Genomic DNA, 19575 nt, shown 5'->3' on the forward strand with positions numbered 1-19575 from the left:
TTATATAATTCCTTAGCATGCTACCAGCTCTATAAAACCTTCTTTGAACTCCAGAACTTTTTCTGGACTTCTCTTTAAAACATCTCTTTAAATCTGGTTTACAGTAACTCTTGGTGAATATTTAATAATAGCGGTAATAAAACAAGTACTCAACGTGAGGCATGTGGGATCTTGGGAATCTTAGCTCTCTGACTAGGGATCAAACCCATGCCCCCTATATTAAGGGGCAAAGTCTTAACCACAGGACTGCCAAGTAATTCTTCAAAAATGTGTTTTATTCATACACAGAATGTTCTCCTTTGGCAATAAAACATAACAAACTATTAATAAATGCTACATGATAAGTAAACCTTAAAATATTATGCTCAGTGAAAGAATTCATTCATAAATGACTACATATTATATGGTTCCATTTGTGTGAAATATCCAGAATAGGTACATAAATATAGACAGAACACAGATTGATGACTACCTGGGGCAGAAAGAAGTGGCTTAATGGCCCAGGATTTTCTTTCGGGGTGAAGAAAATGTTTTGGAACTAAATAGGAGTGGTAATTGTACATTTTGAATGTACCAAATGCTACTGAATTGTATACTTTAAAATTGTCAAATTTTTATGTGAATTTCACTTTGGTTAAAAAAATAAAGGTTGAGAAAAGACCAAAAATAAAAAAAGTGCTCAGAAAATTTACTGAGCACTTTTTAACCACAAGGCAGTTTTCTAAGCCTCTTATATGGGTCAGTTCTTTGAATCCACTGCAATTCTTTTGTCTTCTCCTCTTTACAGCAGAAGACACTGTGCTATAAAGTTAGGTAACTTGCATGAGGTCATATAGCTTGTTTGAACCAGACTTCAAATCCTAGTGTTTCACTGCAAACTTGTACACTTACGAGGTGTGACCTCAGTATTTAACAAATGAGGGAGGGAGGCAGGGAGGGATGGAAGGGTGGGTGGATGAAGTGAAGGAGAAGGGATGGATGGATTGGTAAATGGATGGATGGATGGTTGAAGGAGTGGATGGATGGACAGATAAAGGAGAGAAGGGAGGGGGCAATGGATGAATGGGGATGGATGGATGAAGGGCTGACTGGCTGGCCAGCTGGATGAAAGTAAAGAACAAGAAGTGGTACCCATGGGTCACCTCTAGCCTGGACTCTCCACGCCCGAGCATCCAGCACGAAGAGCACAGATAAAGGCTGGGCTGGGCCAGGGGTGGCGCCCAGAATGAGCTGGGAGGGGCTCACTTGAAATGAACTCAAGTCAGGAAGTCCTGGGAGGGATGGGATGGCCCCAGCTGAACCGTCTTCCCTCACGGCTGTTGTCCAGACTGAGCATAAACAGCCCCCTAATCTGAGTCCAAAGAGCTGCCCGGGGCATGCAACACCCTGGGCTCGGATTGGGAATCCAACCAAAGGCAGAGACCAAAGTCTCCAGGTGCAGGAGAGTCACCTGGGGGCTGAATTTACTGTTATTTACCCCCACCTCTCAACTGGCTTTTAACAAAGCCATTCTCAGCATCCAAGTAAGTCGCAATGGACTATTAGGATCACTAATTGCTGTGTATTTAATAGGGGAAACTCACTCTCGAGTAGTTAGTGTAAATCACTTGCTGAATGCTGATAACCACACTCCCCAGGCAAGCCGGATCTCTGTGTATGAAGCCATAAGTTCCCCTTGGCTCACCCTCCCTGAATGGACTTTTCACCTCTCCAGTCAGACACACCCTCCGCTCACAACTGCAGGGTGGGTTTCACATCTGTCCTGTGGAACTCAAGATGGACGTCGCTCTGGGCATCCCACCAGCATCGCCCCCCACCCACCTGCACTGGAAGCCTCTCTTGGCTATTTGGGGAGTTTGGAAAGCAAGGTCAATGCTTTACTCTATCCTGAGCACTCAGCTTGAGACCTGCTATAATCACAGGCTGAATGATGATGAGAAGAGATGAAGGAAAGACTAGGGAGGTGAGGATGCTCCCATATCCACAGCCTGCACTTGTTCTGGCGGCTGAGGCGTGGGGATTGGAGAGAGAGCTGCCAGAGGCCTTCTGCTGGAGGCTGGCATTGCTGGAGAGTCCGCCTGGGCTCACAGCCCTGGTGGTGACGATGTCAAGACTGAGAGCCCTCCTAGCAGGCACCGAGGCCCTTTCCCCAGGAAAATAAAACCTCACCAAACCTGCTAGCTGTATGACACCCCCTCTCTCAGATGGAAGAAGAGAGACTTCAGGGGACCTCCTGCCTTCAACCATCCACACCCCACTCCTGGTAGAAAGGGGCTTTAGGGTGAATGAGAAAATGAGAGAATGAGTGGATAATATGCCCCAGGAGGAGGTATGTTCCAAAGCCAGGTGTTTGCAAAGATTGTGGCTCTTCAGTCGCTCAGACGCGTCTGATTCTTTGTGACCCCATGGACTGCAGCACACCAGGCTTCCCTGTCCTTCACCCTCTCCCGGAGCTTGCTCAAACTCAGGTCCATTGAGTTGGTGATGTCCAACCATCTCATCCTCTGTCATCACCTTTTTCTCTTTGGAAAAGATTGTCCAAGTCTAAATCCCAGGGCAAAATTCCATCCCAAATACACTGACAAGGAAAAGGATTTCATTTTTATATATTTATCCACAATACCTAAGGTTGGTTCCCAGACCTCTTCTGTTTTAAAGAATCATCTTTAACTACAGACTAAATTAAATAAAATTAAGATATACTGGCTTCCCAAACAATGACTCTGTGGTGGATTTCAGGCTTGGTTGGTTCAAGCTGTGCTGTGAGGCATCAGAATCTCTTTCTCTGTTTCCCTTTCTCTCTCTTTCTCTCTTTCTGTTTCTCTGTCTCTCTCCCTCTTCCACCCTTTCCTTCTCCTCTCCCCACCCCAGGATCTTCTGCCACGGCTTAGTTCTCATGCAGGCTCTCCAAAGTGGTAGCTTGCAGTCAGCAGCTCTAGACTTCTATCTAAGGGGTAGCTCCCTCACAATGGGAGCTGCTATCCAACAGCTAACGTCCTGGAATTGAGTCTCACTGGCCTGGCCTGGGTGACATTCCACTATGCCCATACTTGCAGGAGAGGGTAGGTGTAAACTTCATCCAAACCACCCCCAGAGGAAGACCCAGAGGGAGAAAGAGGGCTGGACCATAACTGTATCAGTCCTGTTCCAACATGCTGTGCTCCGTATCCTGGGGACCTTTACCAGCCAGGACCACATCCTAGGGTGCTGGGCAGTGGCTCTCTGAGAAGCGCTGAGACTCAGGTGTGTCTGGGGCCATGGCCTGGGTGTGCTGCTGGCTGTTGTGAAAGGGGTGGCTCTGGACACCCCAAGAGGGAGCCTGTATTTTTGGTATTTTCTCTTCTGAATGACCCTTGGATCATCTCATCAAATTCCACTCAAATCTCACTGGGATTTGATTAGGGTTGCACTGGCTCTCTGGGTGAACTGGGGAGAACTGACATTTTATGTATTGTTTCTCACTCTCAAGCATGTCATTTCCTCCCTGTTTTGGCGTCTTCTTTAGGAAGTCGATAGAAACTTACAGTTTTCTTAATGGAAGGCTCCTATATTTCTTGTTAGTTTACTTTTCTTCTCTGGGTATTTCATAGTATTTGTTTCACTTTGTCAATTTTACTTTCTAATTGGCTATTATAAATTGCACTATGCACACTTTGTTTGGCTCCCAAGAGATAAAGATTCAGTTGAGACTTAATTATAACAAAAAGGGGTGTGTGATTTATTATGTCATCAAACTCAGAAATGAGGGCTGGCTGGCTTCAGGCACCAAAGGATGAAACCGTCCCCTCCTTGTGCCCTCCACACATGTATCGTTTAGGGACACACCAGCTGCTTCAACAGATGATCCTTGGTCTTGCAGCTTAACCCAAGATGAGTCTGTTGATTGAGCATCTAAGAATTCCAGTGCCTCTTCTCCAAGCAGGGATTCCAGGACTCAGCCTCCATCAACCCAGGGCTCCCAAGGTCAGCTGAAGGTCGGCTCCAATCTAGGCAGGAGGGAGGGAGGAGGGTGTGTGGGTGGCGCTTATGGGTCTACACAGAAGTGGTGAGCATCAAAGGATGAGTGAAAAAACAAAATGCGGTCCAGACATACAGTGGGATGCCATTCAGCCACGAAAAGGCATGGATTTACTGACACAGGCTCCAACACGATGCACCTTGGAAATACAGTGCGTGAAAGAAGCCACACCAAAAGGCCATGTGTTGTGTACCTCCATTTTTATGAAATGAATAAGGGCGTTTCCACGGGGACAGAGAGTAGGTGAGAGGTTGCCGGGGGCTGGGGGAGAGGAGGATGCAAAGGGGCTGCTGATGGATGCAGGGGGAATGCGGGCCTCTAGGTGGGAACTACTTCGGGATGCTCGTGCTGACATTCTTTCCTTAGTTCTCTGCTCCTGATCTCCGGTGGCCCTACTTGGGGTTCTTGCCAGATTTAAACCCATCCCTGTCAAATGACCTTGCTCAAGTTCGTGAGCCTCTCTCTCAACTTCGGCTCCTGCACCATGAAATCAGCTCGAATAAGCCAATCTCACAGACTTATTTCTTATGTAGCAAAGTCTGTAATATCTCTCTTCAGCAATGACCACCAGCTTTCGCATATTCTTTTTTTAAATACAGATATTTCAGTTTATTGTATACATATTATGTACCCAGTTTTAAAGGAATAAAAATCCTACACCCTGGAACATAAGACAGTAAACAGAACAAAGACTGGCATTACTATACAAATGTGATTAACAAACATAAATAAGAAGCTATGATTTTTGGCTTTCCAGGTGGTGCTAGTGGTAAAGAACCCACCTGCCAACACAGGAGACTTAAGAGATGCATGTTTGATGCCTCCCTGGAGGAAGACACGGCAACGTACCCCAGTACTCTTGCCTGGAGGATCCCGTGGACAGAGGAGCCTGGGGGGTCACAGGCCAGGGGGTTGCGAAGAGCTGGACAGGACAAAGCAACTCAGCACATACGAACGCATGTGGCTTTTAGCCACGTTCATATTATGCAGTTCTAAAACTAATATTTTACAGTGATTAAATCCTTACTTGAAACCGTACAGTTGGTAAAGGATGTATGCCATTTTAAGTATTAATTCGGTGACATACAAAACAATTTTACTGGTATTTATGTGGAATAAATGAAGAATAAATACGTGAAGGATATGCTTTCATGAACCTAACTGTGCTTTCAGGAACCAGAGCATCTATGTTGTTCCTCCCATGTTGGAGGTCAAGTGCACGTCAGGGTGGCCCTCCCCAGCCCCCATGGTGGTTTGGGGCCACGTGACTTGCTCTGGACCATTAATTGTGGATAGATGTGCAGTGTGTACCTTTGCAGCCAGTGGAAGGTCCTCCAGGCCACCCACATGTGCACTCACAGGGTGAGACAGTGTTCCAGATGGTGTCGGCTCTGTCAGCCTGCTTCTGGGGTGAGGGTGAAGGAGCAGAGAGTCCCTGGGACCTCCAGTGGACGTGCAACATGGGTGAGAAGGCCTCTTGTTCCGCGGCACCGAGTCTTGGGGAATGTTTGTTTCTGCATTACAGCTTAGCCACGCTGACTGATACACAGTTGCCAGAGGTCCCCTCCACTCATGACTCTGCTCTGATGCAGAGAGACCCCTGTGAGCATTTCCCAAAATGCTCCAAGCCTTGCTCAAAGAGGCTGTCTGTTCTTTGTTGACCCTTTTAATCGAAGTCAGGGGGAGGAAGGGCCACGCCCACATTTGAGTTTGTTGTGAGCTCTGATCAGTTCAGTCAAGCCGAGGTTCAGCCTGGAGATGGTGAGACTGGTGATGTAGTCCAGCCATGGATCAGAGGGTTCTCCTCCCGACGACCGAGGAGCCCATCTCCCTGTATTCCTCTCTGGTGACCCACATGTCCTTGAAGGTGGAGAGTGAGCACAGGATGGAGCCACCTGCCCACGCACCATACACGGAGTACGGACAGGTGGATACCTGCATGGGGGTGGAGGAGGCAGAGGCGGAGTGGAGGAGGGGAGGGGGGAGGGTGAGGCAGGACGGAGGGCCAGAGGGGAGAGAGGGAGGGAAACCCGGATCAAATACCAACAAACTGGGGGAACGAAATGCCAACCCCTGAGCGAACTCCACAGGCAGTCATTCCCCCACCCCTAAAGCAAGTACAGTCTATTCCAACCTTTAAAGATGCTTTGTGGCCCTCATCCCACTGCTTGTAGCTTAAAATTATAGATAAAAGCAATAAGAACACAAAAGACTCACAGTTGACTCTTGGATTCACTCTAAAATACACGATACACTAGTTCCATATTAAGACCATGCAAAAGGCATACATCATTTTGCAGAAAAAAATACAAATAAACAAACAAAAAAATCCAATAATCAGACCAGGTGGAGAAGATCTCGTCTACCGCCTGGGGCATCACATCAAGACTTTTTCTGGCTTTTGCTCTGTTCTTACTTTTAGACGGACATTAGCCATGTGTGTGGCAGATAGCAGTGTTTCTTATCCAAGTCAGGTCACCCCTGGATTGAGCAGGTCAACGCCTGCACACCCACCTGCCGGCGGCATCACCGAGGTGCTGAAGGAGTTTACTTGCTCAAGGTCAGATGGTGTCATCCTCACCTGTTCACTGACTTTCCTTAAGGCGCTTAGATACATCACAGTTCAACATGTTTCTTCTCCTAATCAGAGAGGTGAGCACACTACTTACTGCAGGGCAAGGGGATTTAGAAGGAGGATCTCAAACACTCAAGGTCCAGTTGGACGTGGGAGGGAGGGGAGATGAGTTATCAGGTTCAGTCACGGGAAGCTTGCTGACTCTGTTGCCACAGAACCATGCTTGGCTTGGAAACCGTCTGCTACTATTGGTTAAGACAAGAAAAACTGCTGAATTTTTAAGGGTAAAAAAAACCACAAGGAAAAGGATCAGAAGGGGCATGGGAGGCATATTCAGGGTCAGGCATCAGGCAGGGAAAAGAGCTGGGACCCTATGTTCTCACTTTTTTTCCATCAACAAGCTGCCACTCTAGATGAGCCACAGACCCCAGCTATGTCCTGTCTAAAATGATATCTGTTCATTCAAAAGAGAGCAAAGCCCCCAGCAGAAAAAAAATGGCCAGAAGGTTGGAATAAGTGATTACAAAACTATGTTAAAGTAAAAGAAGATAAACAAGAAGGTATATAGCACAGGGAACTGTATTCAGTATCCTGAGATAAACCATAATGGGGTAGAACGTTAAACAATGAATACACGTGTGTCACTGAGTCGCTTTGGTGGGTAGCAGGAATGAACACTACACTGAGAAACAATTGTTCTTCAATTTAAAAAAAGGAAAAGAGAAAAACTGCAGACAGCTGGGAAACCTGCCAAAGACTCACCTTCATTAGTCATTAAAGAAACAAAATTAAAACAGTTATTTTTCATCCACCCACTTGGAAAAGAGTTTTAAAAATGATGGACCCCATTGGAAGGACTGATGTTGAGGCTGAAACTCCAATACTTTGGCCACCGGACGTGAAGAGCCGACTCATCTGAAAGGACCCCGATGCTGGGAGGGATTGGGGGAGGGAGGAGAAGGGGACGGCAGAGGATGCCGTGGTTGGATGGCATCACCGACTCAATGGACATGAGTTTGAGTAAACTCCAGGAGTTGGTGATGGACAGGGAGGCCTGGAGTGCTGCGGTCCATGGGGTCGCAAGGAGTCAGACACAACTGAGCGACTGAACTGAACTGAGCTGAACTGATGCTGAAGGAACAGCGTGGATGAGACACTGTCTCCCCGGTGTTGACAGGACTGGAGGCTGGCTATTCTCAGGGGCACCTTGGCCGTAGGTTCCAAAAGCCTTAACAGTGCGTATATTTCTGGCTCAGGAAACTCCCATCTGGAAATGGATTCTAAGGGCGGGGGGGAATTCTCCTAAAGAAATAAGGGGAAATCATGGCACAAGAACATTATTATAGCAAGATCTAGGTTGTCAGGAGAAGCTATTGCCCCATGGAAACCAGTTGTTCTCCGAAGGGAGAGGAGTCTGTTTTAGGGAGAGCATTCTGTTCTTTAGGGGACAATACAATGAGCCCTGCAGATGACTAAAGGTGAACCCACATCCCCTTCTCTCCAGAGATGTCTAGATGGGAGAGAACTTGGGCAGAGCCAGAGCTAAGTTTCAATAAAGTTATAGGAAAAGGGAGACGCCTTCAAGCTTCATATGGAGAAGTTTTTGGGGTGGGGGGCTGGGGGGTAACTTGAGGGCTCAGAAGTAGGGATGGAGAGTTGGGTTCAAACCTCAGTCCAGCCACAGGCTGGCGGGCTAAGCCAACGCAAGACAGTGTGACGGGTGCTTTTTGCAACGGTGGTCAGAAAGCACAGCGAGCCTGCAGCATGTTTCCATTTGTCTTCCATTCTGGCTAAGCTTGCCTTCTTTCTGGTTTAGGGGCTTCCCTTCCTAAGGGGCTCAGGTGGTAAAGACTCTGCCTGCGATGTGGGAGACCGGGGTTTGATCCTTGGGTCGAGGAGGTCCCCTGGAGAAGGGAATGGAAACCCACTCTGGTATTCTTACCTGGAGAATCCCATGGACAGAGGAGCCTGGCCGACTACAGCCCATGGGGTGGCAAACAGTTGGACATGACTGAGTTACTAATACCTTCACTTCCTGGTTTAATGCAAGGTTTTTACAGGTAAGAACTCGGAGGGTCAAGAGGAGGAGCAGCGGAAAAGCATTCCTGAGGAGAGCGCAGGACTTCAGAGTGAGAAGCCGTGAGGGCTAAGAGCTTTCTAATAATTATGTAAATGTCTCATCTCATGTGAGATGCTGGAAGGAGGCTGCAGCCTTGGGAGGTGAGGAAGCAGGTCAGTAACAATTTTCCAACATTACCTATATTTATGTAGCATCATAGGAAACTGTATAAAGAAGACGGCAGCCTTAGGAAGCGCAAAGGCGGGGGCACTGTTCTTTAATATAAATGTGTGCCCTGGTGGATCCTATTTTATGATGAGGGTTGCAGGCTTAGGAAGGAAGGGATGGGATTAATTTTCCAGTATTACATGGATTTGTATAATAATAATGGAGTTTTCTAATGTATATACAAGACGGCTGCTGACTTTGGAAGGGAGGCCTGTATTGATTATATAATACCTGATACATTTATCTTTCCATGAAATTCCTGAGTCTTCCCTGTTGCCCCAGTGGCTCTGGAGGAGGAGGCAGAGACCACCCAGAGCAAGAAGCACTGTTGTGCCTGGGGGCCAACCCTCGGTCCTCAGTCTCTGAGGGGAAAAGAAGGCCTCTACTTAACCAAGAGCACATGGGTGGTCCCATCCCTCCAACCCCAGCCACCCAGCCTGGGCTCACGCTGAGCTGGTTCCTTACAGTCAGAGGGAGAGACAGGAAGATGCTTCTTCATGGCGCAAGTTGGGACTGAAATTCCAAACCCAGTGTATCAGTTCAGTTCAGTTCAGTCGCTCAGACATGTCCAACTCTTTGCAACCCCATGGACTGCAGCACGCCAGGCCTCCCTGTCCATCACCAACTCCCAAAGTCTACCCAAACTCATGTCCATCAAGTCAGTGATGCCATCTGTCGTCCCCTTCTCCTCCCACCTTCAATCTTTCCCAGCATCAGGGTCTTTTCAGATGAGTCAGTTCTTCACATCAGGTGGCCAAAGTATTGTAGCTTCAGCATCAGCATCAGTCCTTCCAATGAACACCCAGGACTGATTTTCTTTAGGATGGACTGGTTGGATCTCCTTTCAGTCCAAGGGACTCTCAAGAGTCTTCTCCAACACCACAGTTCAAAAGCATCAGTTCTTCTGCACTCAGCTTTCTTTATAGTCCAACTCTCACATCCATACATGACTACTGGAAAGATCATAGCTTTGACTAGATGGACCTTTGTTGGCAAAGTAATGTCTCTGCTTTCTAACATGTTGTCTAGTTTGGTCATAGCTTTTCTTTCAATGAGCATCTTTTAATTTCATGGCTGCAGTCACTTTAAATTTCATGGCTGCAGTCATCTTTTAATTTCATGGATGCAGCCAAAATCACACATGGCTGCAGTGATTTTGAAGCCACCCAAAATAAAGTCTGTCACTATTTCCATTGTTTCCCCATCTATTTGCCATGAAGTGATGGGACCAGATGCCATGATCTTAGTTTTCTGAATGTTGAGTTTTAAGCCAGCTTTTTCACTCCTCTTTCACTTTCATCAAGAGGCTCTTTAGTTCTTCGCTTTCTGCCATAAGGGTGGTGTCATCTGCACGTCTGAGATTATTGATATTTCTCCGTGCAATCTTGATTCCAGCTTGAGCTTTACCTAGCCCAGCGTTTCTCATGATGTACTCTGCGTGTAAGTTAAATAAGCAGGGTGACAATATACAAACTTGAAGTACTCCTTTCCTGATTTGGAACCAGTCTGTTGTTCCATGTCCAGCTCTAACTGTTGCTTCCTGACCTGCATACAGATTTCTCTGGAGGCAGGTCAGGTGGTCTGGTATTCCCATCTCTTGAAGAACTATGGACGGAGGTTCGTGACATTGTACAGGAGGCAGTGATCAATTCCATTCCCAAGAAAAAGAAATGCAAAAAGGCAAAATGGTTGTCTGAGGAAGCCTAATAAATAGCTGAGGAAAGAAGGGAGGCTAAAGGCAAAGGAAAAATAAAATAAAATAAAATAAAGGCAAAGGAGAAAAGGAAAGATCTACCCATTTGAATGCAGAGTTCCAAACAATGGCAAGGAGAGATCAGAAAGTCATCCTCAGTGATCAGTGCAAAGAAATAAAGGAAAACAACAGAATGGGAAAGACTAGAGATCTCTTAAAGAAAATTAGAGATACCAAGGGAACATTTCATGCAAAGATGGGCACAATAAAGGACAGAAATGGTATGGACCTAACAGAAGCAGAAAAAAACCCAGTGCATAAACTTTGCTTATAGAGCTACTTTTATAAACAGGGGGGAAAAAAAGAAAATGTTTGAAAAATGGAGTAAAAAAGATGCCCATGTGAAAAGGCTACATGCTCTGTGATTCCAACCACACGAGCTTCCGACGATTTGATTCCAGCTACGTGGCGTTCTGGAAAAGGCAGGTCTATGGAGACTTAAAATCATCCGTCGTTGCTCGGGGACGGGGGAGGTGGGGAGCAGTGGGCAGCGCCCAGGGCGCTATTAACGTGAACTATCCTGTGACAGCCCCCGTGGATGAGGAATTACTTCCTCTGCGGGACAGGCTATCTGTGGGCGCATGCCTTTCTACGCTCCTCAAAGCCCGTCACACGCACGCCACCAGGGGTGAAGTTTAATGGCAACTACAGACTTCAGCTGACAACGATCGGTTCCGCGGTTGTAACCAATGCACCCAGGAAAACCACGGCTGGGCTCACAGGGGCGACTGTGCGCACAGGGAGAGATATGCGGGAACTCGCTCTCTCCTCGGTTTTTCTGTAAACCTAAGACTGCTCTAAAGAAATACAGGCTGTGAATTTGAAAGTAAAGAAGAAAAGTTTACATGGTGCTGAGGGCATGGCAGGAAGCCCCTGGCAGGGGTGGAGGGTCAGGCAGGGGAGGGGCCCTGGCTTCCTAAAGCCCGAGCTGCGTGGAAGCCGGCCTGCCTTTTGCAGACCTGGATCCGGGAAGTGGGGATGGGGTGGGGGACGTGAGCGGAGCCTCTCTCTGCACCGTCAGCTTCCTCTCCCCACAGATAGTCCCCGGCAGAGGTCATACAGGCAGGTAGCTCTCCCGTCTTAAAACCACCGCCACCACAACCGCAAAACTCCTTCTGATCTCACTTCCCAGCTGTCGCCTGGCTTTTCTGTGCTTCTTGAAGCAAAAGTCCTTCCAGTCCCCTCCAGACATGGGCTATCTAGGCCCTCCAGGTGGTCTGTCTCACCCGACAGAAGATGCTGAATCCCAGGCCCCCAGGAACCGGTCTTCAGCCTTGCCCCACTTGCCGAAGTTGCAGGATTTCTAGGCCAGCTTGCTGCTCCCAGCAGGGCTGCCCTCTCTCCTTTCCTGCCTGCGCTCTGGAGCTCCAGTTCCCGGGCATCCCTGTTCCTCCAGCCTCTCCCGATGGGCCGAGGGGCTGCAAGCAGCGCTCCGCCCTGTGCCCTGTCTGCACCCCCGCCCCTGGTCTCTAGGCGGCCCGCCTCTGATGACGTCTCCAGTGTGGAGCTGGAGCCCAGCCTCCTCCCACCTCTGAGCTCTATCCCTCCTGAATTCTGCTCCCCGACAGACAGGGGACATCCCCAAGGGGATGCGTCCAAAATGACTTCAGGCTAGAACTTCAGGACATGCCCAGGGTTCCTCTGTCTCACTGCTACTTCACATCTCTCCAAAAATCTTACTGCCTTTGCCTTGAGTGTGAGCTCAAAATTTGGCCACCTTCCCACACCCTCCGTGCTGCTGACTCTGAGCCACCAGCATCCCTCATCTGGACCCCAGCATCACCTCCCAGCTCCATCCGCACAGTCCACTCCCCACACAGCAGCCTGACCCCCACTCCAGAGCCTGGCCTGATGTTGTCACTGCTCTGCCCAAACCTCCTGTTGGTTTCCAGGCTCCTTCACGGTAAAATCTCGCATGGCTTCTCTGACCCTGTTTACCCCGCTCCCTCTCTCAGCCCAGCCAACTTTCCTCAGCACTTCCTTAAGAAATCTGCCTCTCAGCCGCTGTGTGGGCTATTCCCTGTGCCTGAATGCTCTTCCCCACATATCCACCTGCTCCCCTCTCCTCCTTCAAGTATTCACTGAACACCACCTTTCCAGGAGTGCCCCTGCCCTGACCTCTCTCCCCTTCTCCTTCCTGTCTGTCTCCCCGACCCCGAGGCTCATAGCGCTTCCCAGCATATCACCCTCCGTACATATGATCTGAATTGCTTACTCCTTATCACCCTCCCCCCAACACACACTGGAACGTAAGCTCCCAGAGTTTTGTTGCTTTCTGTTAACTGAGGCTTCTGCAAGCACCTGGCACCTCAGAGGCATTCCAGGAACATGGAATAAATCACCGAGTCTCAGAGGGTGGGTGGAGGGGCCCTACCTTCACATTAATCTTCGGGGAGACCAGGGCGGATGCTTCTTTCTGCAGCCGGGCTCTCAGGCCAGAACAGGTGCCCGTACCGCCCGACAGGATGATGTGGCCAAAAAGGATCTTCCAGAGGGCAGGGTTGCAGGAGCTGATGCATTCGAATGCCTTTATGTGGATGCCCAGGTCGTTCCGCTCTGTCAGGATGGACGGAACAAGGAGGAAACTTAGGGGACCAGAGGCCTAGTGGCTGCACCCCTGGGCTCCTCCCTTCCCCGGCAGGGACCAGGGAGGTGGGGGCCCCCGAGTCTCAGGCAGTTCAAGTGCAGTGGATAGACAGCACCGTTGACAGCGAGGCCCTTACAGGTTCAACACAATAAAGTACGTGAACTGCCCAGTGCAGGCGTGGGGTCCGCGACTCACGACTGAAGAAATAAATGTTAATTCTCCTCGCTCATCTGGAAGACCTTGCATCCAAATGTCACCGACAGCTATTAATTTTTAATTTTAAAAAATTCTTTAGATTAATTTTTATTGGGTATACTTTCTTTACAATGTTGTTTGTTAGTCTGTACTGTTCAGCAAAGTGACTCAGCTATATGCATACATACATCTCCTCTTTTCTGGGTTTCCTTTCCATTTAGGTCACCAAAGAGCCCTGGGGAGGGTTCTCTGAGCTGTGCGGAATTCTCGTTAGCGGTCCACTTGACACACGGGATCAGCAGTGTATAAATGTCAGCCCGTCTCCCAGCTCACCCCGCCCCCTTGGTGTCTGCGTGTTTGTTCTCTGCGTCTGTGAGTTATTCGTTTTTAACGTGTTGGCATCCATTTCCTTATGAAAGGACTCTGTAGCCACAGGGTCTTTGCTCAGGTGGCCTTGGAAAATCATCCTGGTCCTTCCTTTCCTGACTCATCCCTCGCCTGCGTGGCCTCAGAGGCGATGAGAACAGACCTAAAGGACGTGTGCACTGTGGTCCTGTCTCTCGGAGACTGTGAGGTCCTGGGAGGGATGGCTGGTGCCTATCACTGTGTCCCCAGCTGTGACGGTACCGGCCGTGTGGCCCTGGGATAAGGACTGGAAAGTCTAACTCGCAGGAGCCATGGAGACGTGTGGACCTGCAACTACCGTCAAAGTCACAGTTGTGCCCGCAAAGCTGCCGTCCACCTAGACCCAGAAGAGAGCTTTCATGCTGTGGGTGAAACTTCACCCAACGGCTTCTTCATTTACCCTGAAAATCTGGAGCCGTGCGCCATGTTTTAAACCTTCACCCCCTCACAGCCTGTTGGAGAACTCAGAACCTGGCTCACCTGTACTAGATAAAAATGCTGGGTCCTTACTAGGTACACATTCTGGGGAAGTTTACATCTTTTATTCCCCTTTGTCCCTTATTAATGTAACCAATTATCTCTAAGCTTTGATTTCAGGCAAGAGCTGGCTTTCCCTGACTACTTTGCAGACTTCATTTTCCCAATCAAAGGGAATTTTATACCTCATCATTTTTTTTCCTGTTCTCCCATGTCTGCCAGAGAGCTTTGTCAGCTCAACCTTCATTTAAAATCTCTGGATCAGCCAGATTTTTAAAGTTTCCTTCAAATTCCATGGGTTTTGCTTCTTTGCTTTGTCTGAACATCTATATTCCGAACTATTTTGTAAGTAGGTAGAATATAAATAATACGTAATGAAAAAGACTTATTGTCCAGGGTAGTATCTCATCACATTTGATGAATGATCTAACACTTTACAGTAGGTTTCTTCATCTGTAAGATGAAATAATGTGAGATCTGGGGAAGGCTGAAAGGACACAACACACGTACAAATGGTCAGCAACATATGGGTATGTTGATGTTAATTGTTGTTTAGTCACTAAATCATGTCCAACTCTTTTGTGACCCCCCATGGACTGTAGCCCACTAGGCTTCTCTGTTCATGCAATTCCCCAGACAAGAATACCGGAGTGGGTTGCCATGTCCTTCTCCAGGGGATCGTCCCGACACAGGGATGGAACCCTCATCTCCTGTATTGGCAGGTGGATTCTTCACCTGCTGAACCACCAAGGAAGTCCTGGAGACTGTTTCTTAAACAGTGGTAAGCCGTGTTTGGGTGCTTAATAAGTGATATCAGGGGACCTTTTGAAATGAGGTGTCAGCTTGCTATTATTTGCTGCTCAAAATAGAATGCCCTCCTGGTAACCCGTCTCCTTCTGCCCTGCGACACGCTCATCTGCCTGTGTGTAGTTCGTCTCTGACCCCCTCCACGGACTCACCTATAAGGTCTGGCTGGAAAAGCGCTTCAGGGCAGAAAAACCTCTCCCTCCCAAGGTCTATCTCCTGGCCGTCAGGCAGCTGACACTTTTGTGGGTAGAAGGGAGAGTTGGCTTCTGCCTTCTCTTTTTCAAAGTCCAAAGCCACAAAACAATTTTTCTCTTTCAGGTCCCGCACACACTCCCGATCAGCTGTGGAAGAGACGAAAAGGGTCTGACTGTGAGTTGAGTTCACAAAAGGATTTCTTTTCTCCAGGCGCCTCCTTCTAAAGCCTCAGCTCCTTGCAGGTGGGGGGACCAGACGGAGCCATTGCAGCCGCAATTTCTATTGTCATCTCATGTTCTAGTACCAGACTTCACGCAGTTCAGTGTGAAGATTTTGCCTGCAATGCAGGAGACTCAGGTTCGATCCCTGGGTTGGGAAGATTCTCTGGAGAAGGGAATGGCTACCCACTGAAGTATTCCTGCCTGGGAAATCCCATGGACAGAGGAGCCTTGTGGGTTACAGTCCATGCGGTTGCAAGGAACTGGACACAACATAGTGACTAAACAGCACTCTAGTACCTGCTGATCTGCAACACGTGTCGGGGCCAGCTCTGTGCCTGAGAAGGGTGGACTAGGGATGTTCTGAACTAAAACGCAAATGTTTGAGAAGTGTCTTCATTTTATATGCGGTGTGCTTTGGGGGCTGGATAATCAAGTTCAATTTTATTATCTATTAATCTAGGAGGTGATGGTGCTCGCATCCCTACCTGCTACGAATATTGCCTCCAAACAGTTCACAACTGCCCCTTCCTCTGGAGAACTGCCCAAGACAACAGAAGCCCCCTATTCCAGAAACATCCCACCTTCTGGACTCCTGACAACAGGTTTCAGACTCAGCTACATCTCTTGGTGTTACACTTTTATTTTTGATCCATCATCGCTTTTGAGATTGGGTCAGAGGGCTTTCCCTGCACCCGCTCACCGGGAAATCCCACCGGTTCTTCAGCTCATGGACATCTGACCTTTACCTTGTCACTTCACCTAAACCAGGATGATGAATCTGTCAGTTGGTAATGGCAGAAGTGGGAGAGGTGAAATTTGAAAGTAGACTTTTTCTTGACTTCTTTCCCTCCAACAACTGATGCTGTTGGTCACACCCTTCTCTTTCCTTGCCTCCTGAGTAACACCTTATAGTTTCCCCTTCTTTGCCTGGTTTGGGCTTTGGTGAGACAAGTATAGGTTCAAATTACCTCTTCCACCATTTACCAAGTGCCAACCTTCCCTGATAGCTCAGTTAGTAAAGAATCCGCCTGCAATGCAGGAGACCCTAGTTTGATTCCTGGATTGGGAAGATCCTCTGGAGAAGGGATAGATTATCCACTCCAATATTCTTGGGCTTCCCTTGTAGCTCAGCTAGTAAAGAATCCACCTGCAATGCTGGAGACCTGGTTTCAATCACTGGGTTGGGAAGATCCCCTTGAGAAGGGAAAGGCTACCCACTCCAGTATTCTGGCCTGGAGAATTCCATAGACTGTATAGTCCATGGGGTTACAGAGAGTTGGATACAACTGAGCGACTTTCACTTTCACTTTCAAGCTCATTATCCTCTTAACCTTCCCTCTCCTCGTCTTCAAGAGTGGGACTGATCATTCCTCACAGTATTGCTGTAAGGATGAGAGGAAGTAATGCACATTTGACTTTGCTAAGTGTGAGGTGTCTGTGAAATGTATGAGTCCATCCCAGTCGATCCTTACCACTGTCCCTTGCTTTCCTCTAATTGCCACTATTCTTCTGGGTTCCACGCTTTGCATGGTTTGGATATAGACCTCTCACCTGAGAAGACCAGAAACCACAAGGTGGGTTACAGGTTTGGTGGGAATGGGGGTCATGTAGGGTCTACAGGCTGGGAATTTAGTCCAGGAAGTGGGTGAAGAGTGGACAGGCACCTCCTTGTCTGGAGTCCTTGGATTCCCTTCCCAGAAGTTATACCTACTAGTCACAGGAAGCTGAAGTCATCTAACTTTCCTAAACCTATTCCTCTTGCGATGGAGGTAATTGTTTCTACTCAGAGTACTGAAGCACAAAGCAATGAGAGAATGCATGCGGACTGTTTCCTTAGCCAGCTGCCTTTCACAGGGTAAGCACTCTGTAGAGCTTAGCTCATCAGCATCAGCGTCAGCATCACCTCACCACCTTCCCCACCATCATCATCATGACCACCACCGTCAGCACCTTCCTCATCACCGTTACACCCGCATCACCACCCTCATCACCATCATAACCTCATCTTCACCATCATCCTTTTTGCCATCATCAATGCACTAAATGTCCCTCGACATAGAGAGCATTGCTTTTTAGGACCAGAATGGTGGTAAAGTAGCCTGTGCTTTACAAATTGAGGGCTGTAGGTGGAGGAAGCTAAGGAGGCTATTGCGGCCCGAAGACCGGTTTACCTGGCTGGGAAGAGCAGCATCCTACCTGTGCTCACCAGCGAGTGCCCACTTTCTGACAGCAGACGTAGGAAGTACAAGGTTAGGTCTTGGCCCGCAATGTCCATGTGGAAGGTTGACTGATGCAAAGGACAGCCGTCAATGATGGGCACGAAGTACGTCATTCCTTCTCCAGACTCAATCGTCATCCCTAGGCAAGAAAGCACTCTGGGATCATCATGTCACATGCAGGGCATTGCTAGGTGGTTGTCAGGTCTGCTTGAAGACATGGCAGAGGAGCAACAACCAGACGGGAAGACAAGGGATCCGAGGAGAAAACTTTCTTTCCCTGCAGGAGAGTGTGCTAGGATGGTGCCAATCTGGGTCAGACCAATGGCTAAATGTGCTGGAGAGGAAGCCTGCAGGCTTTCTAATTAAATCAGACATTCAGGTATTAGCCATTTCATACTGTTCATGGAGTTCTTAATGCAAGACTACTGAAGCGATTTGCCATTCCCTTCTGCAAGGGACCATGTCAAGGCTGTATATTATCACCCCACTTAATTAACTTATTGCAGACTACATCACGTGAAACGCCCAGTTAGATGAATCACAAGCTGGAATCAAGATTTCTGGGAGAAATATCGACACCCTCAGATATGCAGATGATACCACTCTAAAGGCAGAAAGCAAAGTGAAACTAAAGAGCCTCTTGATGAGGGTCAAATAGGGAAAAAAAACTGGCTTAAAACTCAACATTCAAAAAACGACAATCATGGCATCTGATTCTATCACTTCATGGCAAACAGGTGGGGGGAAAGGGGAAACAGTGACAGATTTAATTTTCTTGGGCTCCAAAATCATTGTGGATGGTGACTGCATCCGTGAAATTAAAAGACACTTGCTCCTTGGAAGAAAAACTATGACAAACTTAGACAGTGTATTAAAAAGCAGAAACATTACTTTGCAGGCAAAGGTCTGTATAGTCAAAGCCATGGTTTTTCCAGTAGTCATGTATGCACATGACAGCTGGACCATAAAGAAGGCTGAGCACGAGAGAATTGGTGTTTTCGAATTGTGGTGTTGGAGAAGACTCTTGGCAGTCCCTTGGGCTGCAGGGAGATCAAACCAGTCAGTCCTAAAGGAAATAAATCTTGAATATTTGTTGGAAAGACTGATGCTGAAGCTGACGCTTCAATACTTTGGTCACCTGATGCCAAGAGCCAACTCACTGGAAAAGACTCTGATGCTGGGAAAGATTGAGGAGAAGAAAAGAGAAGGGGATGACAGAGGATGAGATGGTTGGATGGCATCACCGACTCAATGGACATGAGTTTGAGCAAACTCTGGGAAATGGTGAAGGACAGGGAATCCTGGCGTGCTACAGTTCATGGGGTCACAGAGAGACGGACATGACTGAGCGACTGAACAACAAGGGCGTGGCACCAGCGTTTTCTCATTTTAAGACTTATTAAGCCAGGAGCAGGCAACCCACTGCAGTGTTCTTGCCTGAAGAATTCCATGGACAGAGGAGCCTGGCGGGCTACAGGCCATGGGGTCGCAAACAGTCAGACACTACTTAGCGACTGAGCACGCACAAATAGATTGATGAAGCAGAAGAGAGAGCACAGAAACAGACCCCCACACACAGACAACCGGTTTTTAAAAAATGTGCAAAGGCAATTCAATGAAGCAAGCATAGTCTTTAAACAAATACTGTGAGGGAAATGAGACCTCTATATACACATAAAACTTCACTCATACTTCATACCATATACAAAAATTTGTTCGAAATGGATCTAAATGGAAAACTAAATGACAAAGTTTCTAGAAGAAAGCAGCAGAAAACTTCTTGGGCTCAGCGTGTATTTCTTAGTTATGACACTGAAAATAAGATCCACAGAAACT

The 19575-nt window shown here is 47.9% G+C and overlaps 1 protein-coding gene across 6 annotated transcripts in view; it reads right to left on the reverse strand.

The window, feature by feature from the left end:
• Positions 1-3694: 3694 nt before the first annotated feature.
• Positions 3695-19575, reverse strand: part of LOC110125210 (actin, alpha skeletal muscle 2-like) — a 41807-nt gene continuing 25926 nt past the window's right edge. For 4 of the 6 annotated variants that reach the window (XM_070457819.1, XM_020874118.2, XM_020874116.2 and 1 more), the window contains 4 exons: positions 17717-17878; positions 15257-15445; positions 13008-13189; positions 5669-5953 (listed from right to left, as the gene is read on the reverse strand). In XM_070457819.1, coding sequence (XP_070313920.1) covers positions 5810-5953; positions 13008-13189; positions 15257-15445; positions 17717-17878 — 677 coding nt within the window. In that variant the 3' untranslated portion in view covers positions 5669-5809. Of the gene's footprint in view, positions 3987-5329; positions 5954-13007; positions 13190-15256; positions 15446-17716; positions 17879-19575 lie in introns of those variants that run through there. The other 2 variants (XR_011484435.1, XM_020874119.2) reach the window with 2 other exon arrangements.

This window comes from Odocoileus virginianus, chromosome 28 (genome assembly GCF_023699985.2).
Source record: "Odocoileus virginianus isolate 20LAN1187 ecotype Illinois chromosome 28, Ovbor_1.2, whole genome shotgun sequence".
NCBI classification, from domain to species: Eukaryota; Metazoa; Chordata; class Mammalia; order Artiodactyla; family Cervidae; genus Odocoileus; species Odocoileus virginianus.